Genomic DNA, 23,416 nt, shown 5'->3' with positions numbered 1-23,416 from the left:
CCTGCCTGTCTCAAGGATACTGGTGGGCAAGGAGAAAATTCTGTGGAAGGAGTTTGGAAATGGCAGAGTGGTCTACACCTGTCAGGTGGGATAATGTAGAAGTGGAGGAAGTGGTCTGAAGAGATAGTCTAACCAACATGAAAAAGAGGCTCTAGGCTAAGGAGCGTGGTGGTGGGCCTCTGTTTCCCTGCTGGTCTGATCAGGGGCCATGAGCTTCAGCTCTGCCAGCAGAAGGATCAACTGAGAGGGAGCCCCTGTTCTGTAGCTCTTTCAGAAGGGTTTGCCTGGAGACAGTGGCTGGGCCAATAAAGCCCACTGAAGTTCCCATAGGGGGTGGGGGAGAAGGAATAACCTTTGTTTCTCTCTCACACCCTCTCCTTGTCCCTTTATAGGATGGCTCAGGCCCTGTTTCTGCCTCTCAGAAGCCTCCTAATCTGTGACCAGCTAGAAGAAGAAAGCCAGGCTGGAGCTGCGGCCCCCTGAGAGTGAGCGTGCTGCTGGCCTGCTGGGATGTGTCATGGTGCTGCCCTCCCCAGCGATGTCGCTGACCCGGGCCACCGAGGCACCCCATCTTCACCCTGGCTCGCCGGAGACCGTTTCCTTCATCACTGGCCCCAGGGCTCTGAATAGCGGCTAAGCTTCCCAGGGCTGGCTCCTCAGAGATGCGTGGCACCTTCAGGAGGACTGTAGAACCCAGCTGTGTTTTTGGACTATGACGACATATCGACCCATTCAGAATGAAGGTGTGGATGTGGGAGGTGGTGGAGGGGGGAAAGGGAGCGACCCTCTCTCGGGCCCCCACGGAGGGGATTTTTTCCCTTCTGGATTTTGGGCACAGAATGGCAGCCCATCGCAGCCGGCCCCCCCTGCCAGCGAGAATGCAGTAGCATCGCGCTCCAGTGCCACGACCCCCGCAATGCCCAAGATGGGCGTGCGTGCCAGGGTGGCTGACTGGCCCCCAAAGCGAGAGGCTCTGAAGGACCAGGCTATCTCCAGCCCGTCCCTAGACATGGACAGTGCCAAAACTGGGCCCTCTCAGAACGGCCAGCCCCTCCCCAGCAGCTCCAGGGCATCCGGGTCTCGAGCGTTCCACCGCTTGTCACGCAGGAGGTCCAAGGACGTTGAATTCCAGGATGGGTGGCCGCGATCTCCAGGCCGAGGGTTTATTCCTCTGCGGAACCGAAGCAACAGCGAGATCACCCTCAGCGAGTGTGACGTGGAAGAGCCCTTTGAGCCGAGGGGCGCCCGGTACGTGGGGGGGCTGCCTCTTTTCCGGGAGTATGGCAGCACGTCATCCATCGATGTGCAAGGCATCTCGGAGCAGAGTCTTTTTGACATTCTCAATGAGTTTCGCAATGAGAAGCTAGAGCCCCACGGGACGGGTTCTGAAAAGCTGAATGAGCTGCTCACGGCTGACACAGGCACAGCCTCCCACCTGCACCTTGCCGGCGGCTCAAAGACGGCCATCCGCAATGGCCAGTCCCACAAGGATGACTTCCTGCTGCAGCCCAAGGAGAAAGATAAGCTCCGGAAGAAGGCCACCAAGGGTGGGGATGCAGGCGACTCCTCCATCTTCCGGAAGCTAAGGAGCACCAGGAACGACGGTGAGCCGCTGGGAAAGGCTTTTGCTGATGCTGATGACGGTGGGGGTGGCAGCAGGCTCCAGGAGAGCAGCAGGCCCTGGGTCTGCCAGAAGAGCTTCGCCCACTTTGATGTGCAGAGCATGCTGTTTGACCTGAATCAGGTTGCTGCCAACAGACTGTCAGCGGCGGCCCAGCGGCGGAACACGACGACGGGGGCATCAGCGGCATCGGCGGGCTCAGTGGCCGCGTCCAGGGCCTTCGGATTGGGGGGTCCGGACCCATCTTTCCCCAGCATGGAGGACCTGAAGTACAAGGAGAATTTGGAGCAGGACCTCGGAGACAGCAACAGCAATGACCTCCTCCTCAGCTGCCCGCACTTCCGCAATGAGATTGGGGGCATGAGTGAGCGCAATGTCAGCTTCTCACGAGCCTCTGCTGGCTCGCCAGGTGGCGGGGGCGCACCAGAGCCTGCCCTGGGCACCTACTGCACCAATGCCAGCATCTCAGTGCTTGAGTCCCCCAGGGAGGCGCAGAGGAGCCAGGGCAGGCTCAAACTCTACAGCATTGAGCATGTGGACTTGGGCGCACGCTACTACCAGGACTACTTTGTCGGCAAAGGTGAGAGCTTGAGATGTGGGGGGATAAACAGTGGTGCTGCCCTTGGGTGGGTGGGATCACTGCACCCAGGCCTCGTCCTCCGCTGGCCGAGGCTCCACATCAACTGTCCTTTGGCGGGGGGTGGGAGGGGTTTGGTCTGGAGTCGGACTAGTTTCATGGTGGGCCTGCCCACCCTTTGGCCCAGTGAAAAAAGAAAAATCCTTGGTGTTCCACTTTGGAGAAAATGTAAAGCCAAAAAAAAAATTATAATAATAATGATCAGGAAAGCAGGAGAGGTGGGCCCCCAGAGCTGGGCCACACCCCATTTTTTTCCCCAGCAAGTTTAGCATCTATGTCCAAGCATAGGCCCTATTTGCAGTCAGTCAGTAAGCATTTATAAAACGCTTACTGTGGGCCCAGCATGGTACTCAGGATAGTAAGACATACACAGGGCAAAAATGGTCTCAGTCTGAATCATAGCTCTGTTCATTAAGTCTAGAACTTAGGACTCTCCCTGGGCTTGAGACCAGCCCCGGAGGTTCCACCAGCATCACAAGGTTCCAAGATATCACTTGAATCCCCCTCTCCTCAAGCCTGCCAGTGGTTTGCTTTAGACCCTTGCTAGCCCATGGGACCTGAGGATGCTTGCTCTTCTCCCTTAGAGCATGTCAACTACTTTGGCGTGGATGAGAAGCTGGGGCCTGTCGCAGTGAGCATTAAGCGGGAGAAGTTGGAAGACCACAAGGACCACGGCCCGCAATATCAGTACCGCATCATCTTCCGGACGAGTGAGGTGCATGCTCTGTCCCATGCCCTGCCCCATGACTGGACCAGAAGCGATTGCTGGTGACACTCTGGTCAAGAATCCTCGAGTTGCATAGAATTTAGAGCTGGGCGGCGGGCTCGTGCAGTGCCCAGGCTCAAACAAGGCCTCTCTCTGCCTCGTAGGATCATGGGATCATTCTCTTTGCAGACCCCCACTTGTGGAGACCTCACCCCTCTCCAGGAAGGCAGCCTCTTCTTCCACTCTGAACAGCTTTCATTGCGGGGAAGATTTTTTTTTTAGTTCTTTTTTTAAAATTAATTTATTTTTAGTTTTCAGCATTCATTTCCACAAGATTTTGAGTTCCAAATTTTTTCCCCATCTCTCCCCTCCCCCACCCCAAGATGGGATGCCTTGATTATCCCTTCTCCCAGTCTGCCCTCCCTTCTATCACCCTCCCCCCCATCCCCTCTCTCTCCTACTTTCTTATAGGGCCTGTATACCTTATTTCCCAGTTGCATGTAAAAAAATTTTTTAACATATGTTTTTAAAACTCTGAGTTCCAAATTCTCTTCCCTCTTCCCTCCCCACCCACCCTCATTGAGAAAGCAAGCAATTTGATATAGGTTATACATGCATAGTCATGCAAAACATTTCCATAAAGTCATGTTGTTAAAGACTAACTATATTTCCCTCTATCCTATCCCGCCTCCTATTTATTCTGTTCTCTCCTTTGACCCTGTCCCTCCTCAAATATGTTTGTTTCTGATTACCCCCTCCCCCATTCTGCCCTCCCTTCTATCATCCCCCTGTCTCTTATCTACTTCCCTCCTACTTTACTGTGGGGTAAGATAGATTTCCATGCCCAATTGAGTGTGTATGTTATTCCATCCTTAAGCAAAATCTGATGAGAGTAAGGTTCACTCTCTCCCTCTCTCATCCCCCCCTTCCCCACTGTTGTAAAAGCTTTTTCTTGCCTCTTTTATGTGAGATAATTTACCCCATTCTACCTCTCTCCTTCTCCCAGTATATTCCTCTCTTAATTTTATTTTTTAGATATCATCCCTTCATATTCAACTCACCCTGTGCTCTCTGTCTACACATACTCCTTCTAACTTCCCTAATAATAAGAAAGGTCTCATGAGTAACAAATATCATCTTTCCACGTGGGAATGTAAACAGTTCAACTTTAATAAGTCCCTTATGATTTCTTTTTACTGTTTACCTTTTTATGCTTCTCTCGATTCTTGTATTTGAAAGTCAGATTTTCTATTCAGCTCTGGTTTTTTCATCAGTAATGCTTGGAAGTCCTCTATTTTGTTGAATATCTATTTTTTCCCCCGAAGCATTATACTCTGTTTTGCTGGGTAGGTGAAAAGCTTTATCTTCTCTGGAGTCCCAGCCAGCCTCTCTCAGACGTGGCCCCCACAGCTGGAGCAGTATCTGAGTGTGGCCTGGCTGGTGCACAAGGCACGTGGAGGCCCGTCTTAACCGGGAAGTGCAGCAAATCCACCCAGCTCTCTCTCCCATAGATGAGGAGTCTGCCAATGACGGCCCACGAGCCAGATCTCGCCTGCTCTGGTTTCTGTACAGCCTGTGACAATTTTAACATTTTAAAATACGACAAAACTTTGTTTAAAAATGTCAAAGCTGTTCTTAGCTCTCAGGTCGTACCGTATGGAGGCCGTAGTTTGCAGACCCCTGACCCAGAAGGTGCCTCAGCAGTCTCTTTGGCAGGCCTGGCAGTGGGGCCCCAGCTTTCTCTGTCACTGCTGGTCCTTCTGTCTTGTCTGTCATCTCCTGGTGCCTCACAGGGTGGCCACATGTCAGGCCTTGGCTGCAGTGGGAACGGCGAGGCCTGGACTTTGGCTCTCACCCTCCACATTTAATGTCTGGGGGACCCTGGATGAGCCAGCCTCCGTCAGCCCTCATCTCCTCTATAAAAGTGATCAGGACCTCATAGCCTTATTTTGAGGATAATACTTTTGGCCCCCGGAGAAGCAGGTGTGATGAAGGTGTAGGGGAACAACAGCTCCCCTTTGCATGGCTGCCCCAGCCTCCCAGTAGCCCCATGAGGGGGTGATGAGTATTCTTACACACATTTTACAGATGAGGAACAAGAAGCTCCTAGAGACTTTGTGACGTCCACAGTCTCCCATAGCCAGCTCCCATGTGAGGCAGGGAGCCCCTCGGAGGCCCCGGATAACCTGGTGCCTGCGCCTGGCAGCAGATGGGCCTTGTTTCCCTCTGAGCAGATGGAGATGTGTAAGCAGCTCCCGGGCTCTTTGCCAGGGAAGTTCATCTGGGTTCTGGAGCCTCCCCACAGCCTTGGGGTGGCCAGGGTGATGGGCACCTCAGCCCTGGACTGGGCCAGCTCTTTGTGGTCCAGGGGGGCCAGGGCATTTGACGGGATCTGACTGAAAAGAACAGTGCATGGCCAGTGCAGAGAGGTACATACAGGCCTGATGGCGAGGGCAGAGAAGAGAAGGAGGGCATGGAGCTAAGCTTGTTACAGACATCTCACAGCACCCCTGAGAGGCAGGTGCTTTCATTATCTCCATTTTACAGATGAGGCAGGCAGAGGTTGAGTGACTTGCCCAGGGTCACACAGCTAATAAGTGTCTCAAGCCCAATTTGAACTCAGATCTTCCTGACTCCAGGCCTAGCACGCTCTACCCACCGAGCCACTCGGTTGCCTTAATGATTTAAAAAACATTTCTTAACTATGGTAGGCGTCTAATAGTGGAATGGCTGGGAGGCCCTCTGTTCCTGAAAGTCATTTGCTGGGGTTGATGCACATGTAGAGCATTCTGGGTCAGGTCCAAGTTGGTCCCTTCCCCTCAAGCCTTCACAGCCCCAGCGTCCTTCCTTGAAGAGGGCGCCTAGCCTGGCCCGAGAAGAGGAGGGCCAAACTCTCCCCACCCCACCTCCCCTTCCATGCAGCCCCAGGGGTCTGGGCGGTCTTAGCTGCCCCACCTCACTGAAGGTCCCCTGGACCTCTGCCACCATTGCTCCCTGCCCTTGGGTCCTCACAGGGGTCAGCAGTCGCCTCTGCAGGGCTGATTCTCTTGTGCTCCACTCATGGCTAGCCCACACCCCCCTGTCCTCCTCACAAGAATGAGGGACTTGGCTTGGCAAAAATCTAGACAAATGGGACCTGAAGGATCCCCAGCTGGGAACCCCATTCAGAAAGGAAGTGAAGGTACCGAGGTTAATTAGGTGTGATTGCATGTTCTTGGTGACTGTCATGGCTCGTTTTAATCATCCTTTTGGTAAGATTCAAGCACTTGCCAGAATCCTCATCGGCCTTGGTGACTTCATCATTTCCTCTCATTCGAAGCCCCCATAGCTCCTGTCCTGCCCACTGAGATCTTCAGAGGTCACTGACAGTAGCTTGGTATCCACAGTCATGGGCGAGCCCAGTCCTCTGGGCTGCCAGGCCTGTGTCGACTCAGCTGTTTCTGTTTGTTTCCATCTGACCCAAAGATCGTGTCCTCTTGATCTATTCCCTTCCCTCGTCCACATCTCCCCTTGTTCTCCCGGACTTCTGGTGATCAGTGGTGATCCATCCCATTCTTGTAGTGCTAGGAGGTGATTCCCCAGTTTGGCTCCAAATATTGATGAGGTTTTCCTTTCTGCCTTCACCTCTCTGAAGTAGATTCCCAGCGATCACTTGGTCCCTCTTCCACTGTAATTCTGAATGATTTTCCAGGATGGCTGGGCCTCGTCATCAGACCTTCTTTCTGTTTGAAATCTGGTTCCCAGCTGTCCTCCTCGCTCTCCAGCCTTCTCTGGCTTTGCCATTAGCCCCGATGCCTCTCTGATCTCCTCTCATCAGCCTTCCCATTCCCTTAGAACATCAGCTCACTGGGTGGAGGGTCTGCATTTTGGCCACTATCGCCAACACTTGGCACCATAGCTGGCTTCTGAAATGCTTCTGAGATGCTTTCTCTCTCTTACTGAGGGGATGAATTCCCTCTGTGTCCACATCAGTCTTTTTTGACAACTCCCCACCCCTTTCCTTTTCAGACTTGTTTCTCTTTGTGTCTTGAGAACTTGAACTGTCTCTTATGGGCTGGTTTTCACCCCTGGATCATTTTAGTCCTAAGGATCCAATCTTTCTTTTCTCCAAACCCTTTGGAATCTGTAACAATCTCAACATCCAGGGCACATGCCAGCCTCTTCCTATCTTTCTTTCTCTCACCATAAATTCTGAAACAGAGCGGTCACTTCCCTCCAAGGTTCCCATCCTTTCCTGAGTTCATCCTTGTGAATGAGAATCAGATCCAGCATAGATATTCCAGACACTTCCTAGCTGGGTGACCCTGGGCAAGTCACTTCATCCTGTTTGCCTCAGTTTCCTCATCTGTAAAATGAACTAGAAAAGGAAATGTCAAAATCACTCCAGCATCTCTGCTAAGAAAATGGTGGAACAGCAATGGGGATTATCATAGCACCTGCCTCTAAGGATAAGGTCTTTGTCAGGTACTTTGCAAATGTTAAAGTGCTGCATAAATTCTGGTTGTTATCGTCATTCCCTTTCTTCTTCCTCCTGTTCAGGTCAGGCTGACCACTCACAGTCCCCTGCTCCATAGTACAATCTCCCACCTTGCGTCTTTGCTCAGGGGGGCCTCCCATTTCTGCCCCTTGGAAGCCTAGCATCCTTCAGAGCCCAGGTCTGGGGCCATGTTAGCTCTGGGGCCAGGCAGGTCTGGGGCCATGCTGGCTCTGGGCCATGTCCTGTGGGAGGCTTTTCTTTATCCCTGCACCTCCCCTACTGAGAGTTCCTGCTGGGTTAAAGTCCCTTCGAGTCACTATTTTTTATATCCTTTGTATGAATTAATTTCCTAGTGCTTGTTTAAAATTGAAATCTTCTCCCTCCCTCATTACATGCCTCCTTCCCTCTGCAGTCCCAGACCTCTCTTCCTCCCTCCCTCCTCCTCCATCCTGGGTCTCAGGGATCCTTCTGAGGCCTGGAAAGGAGGACGGAGGGCATTCTCGATGTCTCCTTTCTTGCCTTTCTCTGTGCTGTGAATTTCTGAGTCTCACCCCTGCTATCCATCTTCCCACATTATGGCCTCTCTCTGCCTCAGGAGATGGACGTAGGTAGATTTCTACTTCCCTTTTCCTTCTTAGTGTGCTGACGTTGTGTTCAGCTTTACAAGACTCCTGGAAAATGTGTTCTGCTCAGGGCTTCTTAGGCCCGAGTTAGATGTCCCGTCTCCTGGCCAGGAGGCCATCCTTCCTTAGAGGGCATCACGCTGTCATTGTGGGTGCTAGGCCCCAGAGCCTCCCAGATCTCCCAGACTTGGGCCCACAGTCCAGAGTGGGCCTATGGACCCGGGTGCCCATTTTGGGTCAAGCTCTGGTGTGGGTGGGCCACGTGCCCTGGGCTGTGCTCCAGGGGATGTAAGGGAGGAAGAGGGCAGCTGCCCAGGGCAGGTGACAGAGTTCTACTAGGGCCAGAACACAGTGACATAGGATGCTAGGTGGGACCATAAGTGAGGGAGAGGCCTGCCAGGCAGGGCTGAGGCAGGGGGCTGACTCAGGTCAGTACTCTGCTGTGCTGCCTGTCTCTAAGACCCACCCCCCCACCTCCCCAGGCCATTGTGGCCTGTTTGCAAACCCCAGCCCCCAGGCTTTTTGGGATGCCCTGAGTCTGCTAGCAGGAGGTAGCTTTGAGGGTCAGCCCAGGAAGAAAAAGGTGCTGCGGGGCTGCTGGGGGACAAGGAATGGGAATTTCACGACATGTTCCCACGGCCCACGGCCCGGCAGAGGAAGACCCTGAGCTGGCCCTGGGGTCAGGATGCACCCCATCCTTGAGCACCCAGGGTCCCACTGGAGACTGTGCCCACTTTTTCCCCCTTCCTCTGTCTCCCCTCCCTTCCCCTCCCCACTGTGGCTTGGGCTCCACATCCCTCCCTTCTCCCTTCCTCTTGGGGGGACCTCAGTTTCCTCATCTGTAAAGTGAGAAGGCTGGCTCAGATGACCTCTGAGGTCCTGGCACCCCCAAACCTGTCCTCTAAGTAAGGGCAGGATCTGCATGGACTTTTTACGGTGATTTAGGGGTGGAGGCACTCATGACTGGGGTGGTCAGGAAGGGCCTCCTTTGAGAGCCAGCATTTAAGGGACCTATGGATTACAAGGTACTGAAGAGGTGTTGCTGCCTGGAGGGGTAGTGGGAAAGGCAGCTGAGGCATCCCTGAGATCTCTGGCTGCCTGAGGGCTGCCCCCTGACACAGGTCAGGTGCTTCGCCAGCCCCAGAGTCCCATATAAAAGTCGCTGTTATTATCATGTGCCGCTGCAGGACACAGACAAGATGTCTTGGGAAACCCAGGTTCAAGGGTGATACTTGGTGACTGGTAAGGCCTTCATGGGCTGGGGCTTTGAGAGCGCCTTGCCTTCTGCCATCTCTGAATCCACGTCCTGGGGAATTAAGCTTTTGACCCCCTTTCCTCTCTCCCTGGGCAGCTCATCACTCTTCGGGGCTCTATCCTGGAGGACGCCACCCCTACAGCCACCAAGCATGGGACAGGCCGAGGCCTACCCTTGAAGGACGCGTTGGAGTACGTCATTCCTGAGCTCAACATCCACTGCCTGCGGCTGGCCATGAGCACTCCCAAAGTGACCGAACAGCTGCTGATGCTCGATGAGCAGGGGGTGAGTGGGAGGAGGTTTGCTGGCCGGCCACAGCTGCCTCTGGGCTGCTGACCTCAGGGCTGTCCCTTGGTCTGGAGTCTGGATGAGATCAGGGGCTGCTCACACTCATGTCCTCCTAACTTACTTGTCTGCTGCCTGCTTGGGAAAATGGACATGTTTTTAGGAAGTGGTGGATTCCAGCGTGGAAGACAAGGGCCTCTCCCTCCCCCCACTCCTGCCCTGGTGATTTTGCCTTGGGGGTTACTTGGTCTAGGAAGCCCCTTTGCGAGTTCCTCCAGGCTCCCCAGATTGTGCCCTGCAGTCCTCCTCTTTGTGGGAAGGGGAGGAGGCCAAGAGGGAGTCCATGTGCAGGGAGAGGTTGGGGAACACGCTATGTCCTGGGATGGTGACTTGAACAAGAGGAGCCACATAGTGAGGGGTGGTCATGTTTCTAGCCCTGCCTTTCCATATGGCTGCTTTACTGGACTCAGGATCATCTCCCAGTAGGGCTGGTCCTTGGGCTGTCTTTCTACAGGGTCCCAAACTCAATCTGTGGGCTCTTACTGGAGTTTCTGGTCTAATTCAACCAAACTCCCCAGTTTTCATGTCTGAGGTTCACATCTGATGTGAGGTGGAGCTGGGGAGTGGGACCCTGAGGGCTAGATCTGCCCGCTTTGTGCTCTGGGCCAGAAGGGAGAAGGAGAGTTGGGACACAGCCTGGTTCTCTTTCCCCCTCCTATCTGGCTGGGCCCCTGGCCTCCTTGGTCACATCACCCTTGCTTAGGTCCCCTTTGTGTGGTCCTAAGCCCATCCTTCTTTTTCCAGCTGTGTCGGAAACACAAAGTCGGCATCCTGTACTGTAAGGCTGGCCAGAGCTCTGAGGAGGAGATGTACAACAACGAGGAGGCTGGGCCGGCCTTTGAGGAATTCCTCTCGGTGCTTGGAGACAAAGTCTCTCTCAAGGGCTTCAACCGCTACGCTGCACAACTGGATGTTAAAAGTAAGCAGTGGAGGAACAGCTAGGTGGCACAGTGAGTAGAGCACTGGCTCTGGAGTCAGGAGGACCTCAGTTCAAATCTGGCCTCAGACACTTGACACATTAGCTGTGTGACTTTGGGCAAGTCACTTAACCCCAATTGCCCTGCCTTCCCCTCTCCAGAAAACAAACAAGCAAACAAACAAAAAAGTAAGCAGTGGGGCCCCTCTGGAAATTGGGCTTGATAGAGGCCCAGGTGGGGAGTTCTGGCAGGTCAGGGGCAAAGGACAAGCCTGGGGCAGCCAGTAAGCCCCAGAAACTCTCCAAGATACAGGATGCTGAAATGGTCTAGAGGAGGAGGGCACTGCTGGACAGCATGTGGCTAGCTAGGTGTGTCCTCAGAAAGGCTTAGCTACTGAAATACGCCAAGCTGGCCACCCAAAGGAGAGGGAGCCTGGCATTCAGCCCTGGCCCTCCCATTGCCACTTTCGGTGACTCTGGAGGCATCTGTCCATCAGCCCCAATCCCCGCCATGCTTTCCAGGTTCAGGAGGAGAAGATGAGTAAGACAGAGCAGGCAGAGGCTTGTGGTGTCTGGCATCAGCTTGGTTTAACCCCTGGTGTTGCTCCCAGGCTCAGTGGGTTTTGGGGGGAATTAGGTTGACTGCAGGTTGGCCCCTCCCCAGTAGGGCTTCTGCTGGTGGATGTGGCCAGGGTTCCTGCCAGAGCTGACTTTGCTGGGGAGCAGCAGAAAGCATCCCCCAGGTTTCCCATTCATTGCATGTGCTGCCCCATAGGGATGTTTCAGCTCTGAGGACTAAACCAGGGGCCTATTTTCACTTCCTTTGCATGACCCATTTAAAGCTCTTCACCACCTGACTCCAGCCTGCCTTTCCAGGCGTGCACTGCTTTAGCTGGACTGGCCGCCTTAATGTTCCTCATACACAGCAGCCCATCTCCCTTCTTCATGCCTTTGCGTGGGCTGTCCAGATGAGCAGCATGCCCTACCTGGTCCCACCACCTCCATCACCTAGCCTTTACTTTGGGTACCCTTGGCTGCCCTAGAATGGAGGCTCCATGAGGCCAGGGGTGCCTTCATTTTTGTCTGTGTCTTCAGCACTCTGGGCAGTGCCTGGCCCCAGACGACTAAACTCCTTGAGGCCAGGGGCTCCTTCATTTTTTTCTGTCTTCAGCACTCTGGACAGTGCCTGGCCCCTGATGACTAAGCTCCATGAGGCCAGGGGCTATCTCATTTTTGTCTGTCTTCAGCACTCTGGACAGTGCCTGGCCCCTGATGGCTAAGCTCCATGAGGCCAGGGGCTATTTCATTTTTGTCTGTGTCTTCAGCACTCTGGGCAGTGCCTGGCCCCTGGTGATTAAACTCCATGAGACCAGGGGCTCCTTCATTTTTGTCTGTCTTCAGCACCCTGGACAGTGCCTGGCCCCTGGTGATTAAGCCATTGCTTGGTCTGACAGGTGGGTCTTTTTTCTTGATCTTTCAGCTGACTCCACTGGAACGCATTCTTTGTACACAACTTACCAAGAGTATGAGCTCATGTTCCATGTCTCCACCATGCTTCCCTACACCCCCAACAATCGGCAGCAGGTTAGTGTCCAGCAGGGCTGAGGTGCTGTGGTGTGGTGTGGCGTGGCATGGCATGGCACTGGGGAGCTGCCCTGGGGAGAGCCTTCAGAGTCACAGGGCTTGTAAGACTTTGCTTTGTTCTGGGCCTTGGCCCATTCTGAGCCCCCACCGCCATCTGGCTCTGTCTGAGCCATGTGCCACGGTGGGTTAGTGCTCCTGAAAAGGACTTCACCCTAGGGGAAGGTCCTGGGGCTAACCCAGAGTATGCCAAGGGTTTGTTCCAGGTGTGGGATATCGTCCAGGGCACTGGGCCTGGGATCAGGAAGACCTGAGTTCAAATGCAGCCTCAGACGTTGACTAGCTGTGTGATCCTGGGCCACTCTCTTCACCCCTGTCTGCTTCAGTTTCCTCATCTATAGAATGGGGCTGCTAATAGCACCCATGTCCCAAGGTTGTTGTAAGCTAACATAAGATAGTAATTGTAAAGCACTAGCGCACAGTAGGCACCATATAAGTTTAGCTCTTAGCGTTCCTAGAAAATCAGATGTTGGGTACAACATCCCAGCTCCCGAGTGCTATAACTCAGGGTCTTTTCCCCCAAACTCTCCCGCACTCTTACTTTTCCTCCTAGTCCTGCTGTCGTCATCCTGGACTCCTCCTGATCTCCCACCCCTTCAGCAACTCCTTCTCTCCTCAGACCCTGCCCACATCTCACACCTGGACTATTGCAGTACCTGCTGGGGAGTGTCCCAAGTGTCTCCCCTTTCCAGGCCATCCTGCACTCAGCTACCAAAGGGATTTTCCTAAAGTTCAGATCTGACCGTATAACCCCTGCCCCCCTGGCCCCTTCCCAGTAAACTCCAGCAGCTCCCTGTCACCTCTAGGACCCAATATAAAGTCATCAGTTTGACGTTCAGAGCTCTCCATTGACCTGATCCCCACCCTCTCTGTCTTCTTGGATGCCTCCTTCCCCTCAGCGTGCATTACAATAGGGGAGTCCAGGATCCCAGTCAGGTTTCATGAGGCACCCAACGCAAGGTCCACATTGGTTCACTATTGAGGGATACATCCAGGCAGTCTCGGCAGATCTAGCAACGTTATTTTTGATTGGGTAGAGAAATCCTTAGCACTTCATAGATTTTGGTGATTCAGGATGTCCTTATTAAGCACACTGCTTGGCACTGGAGGAGAGGCTGAGTATAGGCTTACAGGATGTTAGAGCCAAGAGAGAATATTATCAATCAGCTGACTTAGTGCCTCAATTTCCTCGTCCAAAGAAATGGAACCTTTGGAGATGGTGGTCAGGACACAGCCTGTACCCAAACCCAGGTCTTTTGGCTCCAAATCCCATCATCTGTTTGTGGTCCCATTCTCCCAACATCCAGAAGAGATGTGGTCTGTTCTCTTCCCTAGAGCCCACTCTCAGTGCCTGCCCACCTGTTTGAGTCTGGGCTCTCATGGCTGTGATGAGCTTCCATTGTAGGTCACGAATGTTGGAACGGTCTGTCCCAGGTGGGTCTCCTGACTAATTCCTTCTCTGTTTTCTTTTTAGTTACTAAGGAAGAGACACATAGGAAATGACATTGTGACCATCATCTTCCAAGAGCCTGGAGCCCTGCCCTTCACCCCCCAGAATATCCGTTCCCATTTCCAGCACGTCTTTATCATTGTCCGAGTTCACAACCCTTGCACTGATGCTGTTTGTTACAGGTAAGACCACCTGTGTCTTCCCATTGCCTGCTCGAGTTGGACTGGAGCAGCATGTCTGAGGCTTGGCAGCAGCTGGTGTGAAAAGGTGGAGGAATGATGTTCCCTCCCAACTGTTGGGCAGGAGTGTAGAACAAGCTGGTCTCCAACCCCCTTTCAGTCCACCGGGGGAGAGGGGGAGAGATAGAGAGAGAGAGAAGAGAGGTGGGGGAGTGAAAGAGAGGAGGAAGAGGAGGAGTTGGAGGAGAGAGAAGAGGAAGAGAGAGAGAGCACCCTTAGCAGGAGCCACCTCCCTGGCTTGGATGTGAGGGACTCTGCTTTACCTTCCACAAAAGAATAATTAATTGTTTTTGATTTAGCATACATCTCCTAGCTTCATGTTTAAAGTTCTTTTAAATTCACTTCAGCCAACTTATGAGACGCTGGACTGCATGCAAGGGGTGTTTCATAAAGTAGGCATGGTCCCTGCCTGCGTGGGATTTGCACTCAAGGAGGGGATAAGCCCAAATGAGCTGTGATATAAGTTAGAATTAGGAGGTCGAAGGTGAGGCCACGTAGAGGGAATCCAGGGGGTGGGTCACTTGGGAGAAGAATGAGGGAATAGTACCAAACTAAGCCTGGAGGGGATGAGGTGACTTCACATGCAGACTTTGGGAGGAGACGTCTGCTGCATTGCTGTGAGCTTGGCCTGAACTCTCAGGCAGCTTTGGCAGACCCCAGATCTGCAGGAACCATGGAGGCCTGGCTTCCACGGGGTCTCCCCTCCTGTTCTTTGTGCTGCCATGCCATCACGTAGGTTTGTAGAGAGTCAGCAAACCCCACCCCCCACCCCACAGGGCTTGCTCACAGTGTCAGCTCTGGAAGCCTCAATAGGAGCAGTTTTAAGGTAGGTGTCTCCTATCGCTGTTACCCACATAACCCTTCTGGCCTGTGTCTTGGCTCTGCACAAGCCCTTCAGTCCGATAACTGTTTGTCTCCATTACCTTAATTAAGTCATGCTTCTTTTCTTTTTACAGATAGAATTTTTCCCAACTAATAGAAACCTATTTTTTTCCTTTTTTCCTCCATTAAAAAAAAAAAAAGACAGCACCCTTTAAACAAATGTACCTAGTCAGGCAAAAATTCCTGCACCGGCCGTGTCCAAAATATATGTCTCCATCTACACCCCGAGTCCATCAGCTCTTGGTCAGGAGATAGATGGCATGTTTTCACCAGTCTTCTGGAATCATAGTTGGTCATGGCTTCGTTCCTAGTAATTTTTCTTTACTGTGCTGCTGTTTGCAAAAATTGTTCTCCTGGTTCTGCTAACTGCATTCTGCATCAGTTCACACAGTTCTTCCCAGGTTTTTCTGAAGCAATCCCTTCATCACATCTTATAAAACAGTACTATTCTGTTACATTAATACACACTACTTTGTTCAGCCATTCCCCAATTGATGGGCACCTTCCCCACTTCCCCACCCCTTAGTTTCCATGTCTGTTTTCTAATGATTCACAGTTGATTTCTCTTCCCAGTGAAATGAGGCTGAATGTTCTTTCTTTCCTGCCAGCGTGGCTGTGAGTCGATCCAAAGATGCCCCTCCGTTTGGCCCTCCCATCCCAAACGGAGTCACATTCCGCAAATCGGATGTCTTCCGAGACTTCTTATTGGCTAAAGTGATAAATGCCGAGCACGCTGCCCACAAGTCTGATAAATTCCACACCATGGCCACTCGGACAAGGCAGGAGTACCTCAAGGACCTGGCTGAAAACTGTGTGACCAACACTCCCATTGACTCCACGGGGAAATTTAACTTAATCTCACTCACCTCCAAGAAGAAGGAGAAGACAAAAGCTCGGGCGGGCGCCGAGCAGCACAGCACGGGGGCCATTGCATGGAGGGTGGCCGCCCAGGATTTTGCACAAGGGGTGGAGATTGAGTGTATATTGGGGATTTCGAATGAGTTCATCGTCCTCCTGGACCTACGCACTAAGGAAGTGGTATTCAATTGCTTTTGTGGGGACGTCATTGGCTGGACCCCAGACTCCTCCACGCTCAAGATCTTCTATGGGCGAGGGGACCACATCTCCATACGTGCCTCCGAAGGGTCCCCTGAGGACATTAGGGAAATTGTCCAGAGACTCAAGGTAAGGGATCTGAGAGCCTTGGGAAACAGGGCCACTGGGGGTCAGGGGCAGCCCTGAAGCTAGCCAGCCTTAGCATTGCCTCACACAGGGCCACATCCTTGCCATGGGAGCTGTCCGTGATGTCATCCCAGGCCCCTCAGGCTGGTCCCAGCCAGACTGCTGGTGCTTTGGCTGGCAGCAGACCTCATAGCATGTCTTGGTATACAGCTCATGTCTTTCTCTGGGTTGTTGTTTAAGTACTAAGCAACAGAGAGGTCATTCCAGTTTGTTCCCAAATGACCACTTACAGGTTTCACGGGTAGCTGCACCTCCGTCTGGTGTCCCAGGACACCACAAGAACGTCTTCCCCTTTTGCAGGTTTTCATTGGGATGTTATTGTGGGGTGTGTGAGTGATTGTGTGCGCGAGCATTTAGGAGGTGTGGGGGGGGGGTGCATTTCCTCCAGCATATCTCCCTCCTGAATGCCAACTTCTTGGCCTCCCTCCAGGTTGAGGAGAGGGAGCCCCCTCTTCTAAGACCTCCCTGCCCAGAAGGTATTGCTCACTGTGCAAATGCCAATAGCCATTCTGATCCTCTTGTAGAACTTAATCTGTGGGCTGCACGGCTAAGTAAATCAGGGGACCCTGGGAAACCCTGCCCACACCCCCAGGCCAACATCTAGTAAAGAGCCCGGGGAATGTGTCAGAGTAAGTGAGATGTGTCCTCTCTTCCTGGCTTGTCTCACACTGGGAAAGGTCCACACAATCTACGGTGCATCCATATGAGCAGGCACCTGGGGATTTGCTAGTGCTACCCTCCGGGGGGACTGCTCCTCCATCTAGGACCAAGCTAGATACCCTCTCATTCTAAAGAGCTCTGGAATATCCACATTTCAGTCCCCACATGAACACATTCCCAGAACCCTCCTGTCCGAGCTGTCTGGGCTAATAGGGCCAGGGAGACTGTTCCCTTCCAAAGGGGGAGCGCCCTGAATTTTGATACCAGAAGACCCTCAGAAATGCTGTGAGGTCAGCTCTGTGGTCCACCCAGACCAGATTCCCATTTCTGAGGAGGTTAGGGCCAAGTCTCTGGGGGAGTCTATGGTTGTGTTTCCATGGAAATGAATCAACAACACAAGTTCAGGATGTGTGAATGCTCCAGAGTTACCCCTGCTCCCCTGGGAATCTCCCATCTGGGAGTTTAGGGAGACCCTGATCCTGTGCATGTTTTTGGATTCCCCCCCAACCCCAGACAGTGAGAAGTTCCCCAGATCTACTCACGCGCACACACACACACACACACACACACACACAGGCTGTGTTCACTTTCCTGAATGTTCCTCACAGGTAATGACCAGTGGCTGTGAAACAGTGGACATGACCCTGCGGCGGAATGGGCTGGGCCAGCTGGGCTTCCACGTCAAGTATGACGGCACCGTCGCGGAAGTGGAAGACTATGGCTTTGCCTGGCAGGCAGGACTCCGACAGGGCAGCCGGCTGGTGGAGATCTGCAAGGTGGCCGTGGTCACCCTGACACATGACCAGATGATTGACCTGCTGCGGACCTCAGTCACTGTGAAGGTGGTCATCATCCCTCCGTTTGAGGACGGGACTCCTCGGAGGTGAGGCCACAGCCAGAGGCCGGGGACAGGGTCAGGAGGTTGGGGAAAGTATAGCTTGCCCAGTCTCAGGGATGGCACGAGGCCCGACAGCTTCCCCCTTCTCTGAGTTTTCCTTATATTCATCCCAGTACCCACAGGCATTTCCAGGCCTTGGGCTGACAAACTGGTCTAGGGTACACCAGGGGCTGAGCAGCATGTGTGAGCCCTGGAGGGATGATGGGCATTGAGTTGGGAAGGTGCAGGAGGACATGAGGTGTCCTGGAGTGAGCACAAGCTTTGGGGTCAAGAGGACCTGGGTTCAAATCCAACCATAGACACTTAGTAGTTGCCTGACCTTAGGTGAGTCCTTTAACACCTTTTGGCCTCAGTTCTTCCCCTGTAAAATGAGGTGGTTGGACTCAAGGGTCTCTGAGGTCCGTTCTAGTAACTCTGTGGCTCCTTTTACACTTGTTCCCTAAACACCCCCCAGAATGGGGCATGGTGGAGAGCTAGGGAATATCCCAGTGGGGAGCTCCTCAGCATCCTGTCCTCTCTCTCTCAAGCCCCTGTGTATGTTAGATGAGGAGGACTGGACCAGGGCTCAGGCACTAGCAGCCTGAGCATTTGCAAATTCCATCTCCTTTCTGAGCGTCACATTTCCTGACCCATCTAGTGGAGATGGTGCTTGTACTGCCGGGCTCCCAGACCTAGGACAGGAAAAGAGCTTTGCACAACTGGGCAGGCTGCGGAGGCCTGGGTCACCCAGCACTGAGGCTCCGGGAGGCCGCTGTCACACAGGGGCTGAGAACTTAAGGAAGCGATTCTGGGACTTGAGCACAGGGCTCAAACTCCACAGAATGGGATCGGACCACAAGTGCTACCCCAAGAACAACCAAGGTCTGAGGACTCTGATCCCAGAAATCACAGACACGCTGGCCTTTGGGTCACAGCCGAATAATCAGAGTCTGTGCTTAAAGTGGAACTCACTGCCCTCCTAGAAGAGAAAGCAAGGGGACTCAAACACCAGGTTATGGGGAAGAGGGATGTGTCCTTGAAAAAGAAAAAAACCCACAGAAGAAAAGCTCAGTGTAACAGCAAGGCACATAAAGGCACAGAAGAGGGAGGGACAAAGCCTAGCCTGAGGCGTGAGGCTGGTGGTGGAAGAGAGTGACCCAGAGCAGAAAGACAAGGAGGACCCTGGAGACCAGGGAGCCGGGCACCGGGCTCTGAGGAGGAAGCAACCACTTGTCCATCCTGTCACGAGGATGTAAACCTACAGGGGGTCTCACATGTAGGATCATCCCTTAAGGGCAAGAGGAAGAAGAAAGAAAAATGGCAGTCTGTGAGCCCCCCACTCATAAAGGAGGAGTCTGGATGACGGTACCAGTGGGCAGGATGGATGTCTTCCCAGACCATCTGTCGCAGATGTGACTGAGAATCTCCTAAGACTTGTCAGAACTAATGACTCCTACCCACTCCTACCCACTGATTCATACGGGCATAAGTGGTACTGCCAGAAAGAATCTAGCAAGCAGTGCTTATTAGGATTAAGAAGTCTTAGCCAAGAGACTGAAGACCTCCGTGGGATAGGAGGCTGCTATTGATGGAAGGCAAGGGGTCTTAAAGGCTGTGTCTGAGAATAGCTTTGGAAACTTGAGATCGCAGCTTAAGAGATGGCAAGCTTCAGATCAGGGATGGAGTGCATCTGACAAGGGCTGAGATAATATTTTTGTTTGGAGTCTTTTAGACCTAATAAAAAGGAGAGTGAAGGATAGTGCCACCTATATACCTGTTGGGCTACATACCATAGAAAGTGTCTACAGTGTGGGGAAAACTATCCTGGCCAAGATAATCAGAAATTCACAAACTTGAGGAAAGTCCCAGTTAAACCTGTGGTCTCAGATACCTCTACACAAATGCCCAAAAGAATGGGTAACAAGAAAATCAAATCAAAGATCCTAACTCAAGGAGGCAAATGCGATATCTTGGATAGCCCTGAGAATGGCGAGAGAGTACCCATGACTGGGCCCTGAAACAGTCTGCCTAATTTTAAAGGAAAGTGGGTTTAATAAAAGGCCCTAGTGGAGAGACTGACAATGTACGCCGAGAAAGTAGTCCTATGTGAGAAAATCCAGGAATGGGGTGGAGGGGGTTAGAGGGACAGCATGGTGGTAAGCGTTTGGGTGTGGATCAACAGAGCCCCAGAGATGATGCTGTCGTGGGAGAAAGCTACAGACCACCCAGACAAAAAGGAAATGGAGGTGTCCAAGAAGCTGATGGCAGGCTCAGCTCCAAATAGGAGTGGTGAGCAGCTTCATTTTTCCAGACATCTGCTGTAATATGTTTTCTGCCTAAAACAGAACCACTTATAACTTCTTAGCTTGCATGAATGATAATTCCATCTTACAAAAGGTGAAGAATCTAATGAAAGGGACTTTTATCTGGTGGCTGGTGGAAGTGACTGCCTTGGTGTTTAGGATGGGGAAGGAGAGGAAAGCCGGGCATAGGCCAACATGACAATTCAGAGGAAAGATCCATAGGGCAATCTTTGGATTGGAAGAGACAGAAAAATGGCCGATAAAGACTTGAAGCCCGAGATGAAGAGTGAAACAGAAAGTACGTACAGGCTCTTAATGAATTTGTCACCAGGCCCAGATAAATTATATGCCAAGATAATGAGGGACCAGAGCCTCTGTCGGGACTTTGAGGTTCTTCGGTACCCAAGGACAAACGTCGTCCTCGTCGTCAGAAACAGAAGGGAGAGCCAGAGGCTGCAGACCGCTCCCTAGTAATTTGACTTGGATTCCTGGAAGAATTCTGGAATGTGCTTTGAAAGGGTGCATAGTGATCATGTAGAAAAGGAGCAGCGATCATCACACCAAGGAGAGAACATGAGTGACCGATATCATCTCTTCTTTCAGTGGGATTGCTCGATCGGGGACCGCGGAAGCTGTCATCTGCCACATTTGATTTGATTTGATTTTTAAATTGATTGACAGCATTTTGTTCTGACACAGCAGATATTTCCCATGCTTACAAGGACTGCCTTGTATTCTCAGCCCCCAGCACAGGGTCTTACGTGTAGTGAGGAAGCAGGCCTCTTGTTGGGTGAAAACACCTGAGCAGGTCCCCTTTTACAAGCATCTCCCCTGTTTGTGAGCAGAAGGAGAGTCTGTGTCCTTTAATTTGGGCAGTGGGGTGCTGACTGACAAGGCAGTTAACTGAGCAGAGCTGTGAGCCCCATTCTGCTGACTTGGTTTACAGGGCTCTCATCCTCACATAGTTAGGCTTCTGCCAAAGCTTTCTTCTCTCTGTAGCGTTCCACGTCAGTCTTTCTGGGTTCTGTCTATGCATCCCACATACATAGCATGATTCTCAGCACACAGGAGGTGCTTAATAAATGCTTATTGGCCAACAAATCCATTGGAATCATTCTTGTGCTGAAAGAAACGAAGACTAGCCAGGTTTGAAATGAAGTGAACCAGTCCCTGGACCTCCAGAAGCTCATGTCTCATGGGACAGATACCGAATACACAGAGATACGCACAAAAGCTTTGACTGTTGTGGTGGAAGATCCCCGGTGACTCTGGGGCTCTGCAAAGGCCTCATGGAAGAGGCAGTCTTGGAGCTGAGCTTGAAAGAAAGCAGCTGAGGGCTTTACGTGGTAGAGGTGAGCAGGGAGCAGACTCCAGTGCTGGATATGGGAGCTGGTGGGCGGTGTGCCCCACTGTTGCGTAAAGCGTTTTGGTGGTCTGGCCATATACCATGTCCTTTACGGTGGTGGTGCTGCCTGTGATGCCCATGCCAGCCTGACTGGGCCCAGCGGGAATTGCTTCTGCCTGTGGGGAAATCTGAGGACTCAGCCAGCAGTCCCATCCCCTGAACCCCCCCCTTGCCACTTTCTCAGGAAGTGTTGTTTCCTGTGGGACTCTTTTGTCAAAAGTCGGAATGATGATACTAGAGCGTCCATCGCCAGGGGAGAGCCTTCCTTTGACTTCCTCTTCTTGTCCTGAGGTGACACACTGGGCCATGGACTGGCTGGAGCCATCCTGGGAACAACAGCAGAGTCCCCTGGGAGGCCAGCCGCCAGGAGCGCTCCCTCTCAATACCCAGACCGTACTGGGCTCGTTAGCCTTGGCTGGGTCCCTACAGAAGAGGTTGCCAGCTGTGCCCTGGCCCTCTGAAGCTGAGCCTCCTCTGACTGGTAGAGGCAAGTTAGAATGCTCTTCAGCCCAAAGACTGTTTGAGGTGGGTGGGTGCTTGTTGTAAATGCTTCACACACACACACACACACACACACACACACACAGCTGTATTTGGATAAGCTGCTGCATCAGAGCTCATAGGCTGGGCTCATAGGCTTGACTCATGGCTCCTAGGAGAACAGCAAAGGCACTGAGGGTGCCCCAGGCCCAGGAGGCAGGATAGCCTTGCGGGCTCTCCTTGGCAAGCATGCGGAGAGGAAGCCGGGCCCCAGCGACTGGTCCGGCAGGTTTTGGGTTCCATCCCCGGCTTTTGTCTGGAGAAAGACTGCATTGTGTTCCCATGGAGGGTGGCTCAGCACAGCTGGCAGTGGGGGCGTTTGGGGTTTCAGTTGGCCTTTGGGGTTTTGAGTCTTGCTGGGCAGCATGCAGCAGCCCTCATTTGCTGAGCAGATAACACAGAACTCTTGGTATCTCCAACACTTCCCTTTGACTTTTGTCCCTGGGCTCAAATGCCTGATAAGCAGGGAGAGGGAGCAAGCAGGAGCTAGGAACAAAGCCCTCCCTCCCCAGGAAGAAGGCTTCTGTCAGGGTGCCCCTCCTGTACTTGCTCAGACCTAGAACCAGGTGAAGAAACAGGCCCAAGGTGGAGAAGAGATGTGCCCAAGATTACAGAAGTGAATGTCAAAACCAGGGTTTGAACCCAGCTCCTCCAACTTCAGATAATAAGAATTGTGTTATCAGTGACGGCGACAATAATTATTGTCCAGTGGTGTCTGACTCTTTGTGACCTCTTCATGGGGGTCGTAGGAGTTAAGTGACTTGGCCAGGGTCACACAGCTAGTAAGTGTCTGAGGCAGCCTATCTAGGCCCTATCCAGATAGCCGCCCCTAGCAGTAAGAACAGCCAGCAGCAATTATGACTAGCATTTGGATAGCACTTTAGGGCAAGCAAAGCACTGTATATACGTTCTCTCGTCTTACTCTCATAATGACCCGATGAGGCAGGGGCTGTTATATTAGCCTCCTGTCACAGATGGGTAAACTGAGGCTGGGGGCAGTTAAGCAACTTGCCCAACATCACATAGCTGGCGAGTGTCCCAGGTCGTCCTGACTGTGGGCCCATCTCCTGTATCTGCACTGTCTGGTCCACAGCTGCGGGTCACATTCTCTGGGGCCCCACCACTGGTCCCTTGGGTGTGTGGGTGGGAGACAGCAGGGGTGATTCTTCAAGCATGCACCCATTTGTTTATTCAGCTGATGGCAGTGCCCCAGCCTGGTGGGCAAGCTCATCTCCACCCAGGAAGGCCCCCCCCACCCCGTGTGGCTTGTCAGAGGAGCTCCAGGCTCTGGCAAACTGCTGATGATGGGTCGGTTTCATGTTGAGAACGTCCCCCTCAGATAGGCTGAAGAACTCGGGCTGTCTTGGCAGTAGGCTTGGGAATCTCGCGTTGATGGGGAAGGCTCAGAGCCATGTGAGTGGGGGAGCACAGGGTGCCCAAGTCACAGGGCTCCCCGTTCCTAGTGCCGGAGGAAGCTCTGGGGGTGGAGACGGAGAGAGTGGTGAGGGAGACAAGAAGCCCAGGAGGATTGGGTGAGGCCCAGGAGTGCTGAGGAGTCAGAGTGGGGAGGGCACAGTGCATGGAGGGGAGGGGGTTC

The 23,416-nt window shown here is 52.7% G+C and overlaps 1 protein-coding gene across 1 annotated transcript in view; it reads left to right on the top strand.

Annotated features, from left to right (window-relative positions):
* The first annotated feature begins 576 nt into the window (after positions 1-576).
* SIPA1L3 (signal induced proliferation associated 1 like 3) overlaps positions 577-23,416 on the top strand; it is a 71,157-nt gene continuing 48,317 nt past the window's right edge. The window contains exons 1-8 of the mRNA XM_036746704.1: positions 577-2,201; positions 2,843-2,973; positions 9,416-9,604; positions 10,409-10,583; positions 12,061-12,164; positions 13,696-13,853; positions 15,401-15,977; positions 17,303-17,577. Coding sequence (XP_036602599.1) covers positions 713-2,201; positions 2,843-2,973; positions 9,416-9,604; positions 10,409-10,583; positions 12,061-12,164; positions 13,696-13,853; positions 15,401-15,977; positions 17,303-17,577 — 3,098 coding nt within the window. The 5' untranslated portion in view covers positions 577-712. The remainder of the gene's footprint in view (positions 2,202-2,842; positions 2,974-9,415; positions 9,605-10,408; positions 10,584-12,060; positions 12,165-13,695; positions 13,854-15,400; positions 15,978-17,302; positions 17,578-23,416) is intronic.

Source organism: Trichosurus vulpecula, chromosome 2, assembly GCF_011100635.1.
Source record: "Trichosurus vulpecula isolate mTriVul1 chromosome 2, mTriVul1.pri, whole genome shotgun sequence".
In the NCBI taxonomy this organism is placed as follows: domain Eukaryota; kingdom Metazoa; phylum Chordata; class Mammalia; order Diprotodontia; family Phalangeridae; genus Trichosurus; species Trichosurus vulpecula.
Note: the sequence above shows the minus strand (reverse complement) of the source record. Positions and strands in the feature narration are given on the sequence as shown.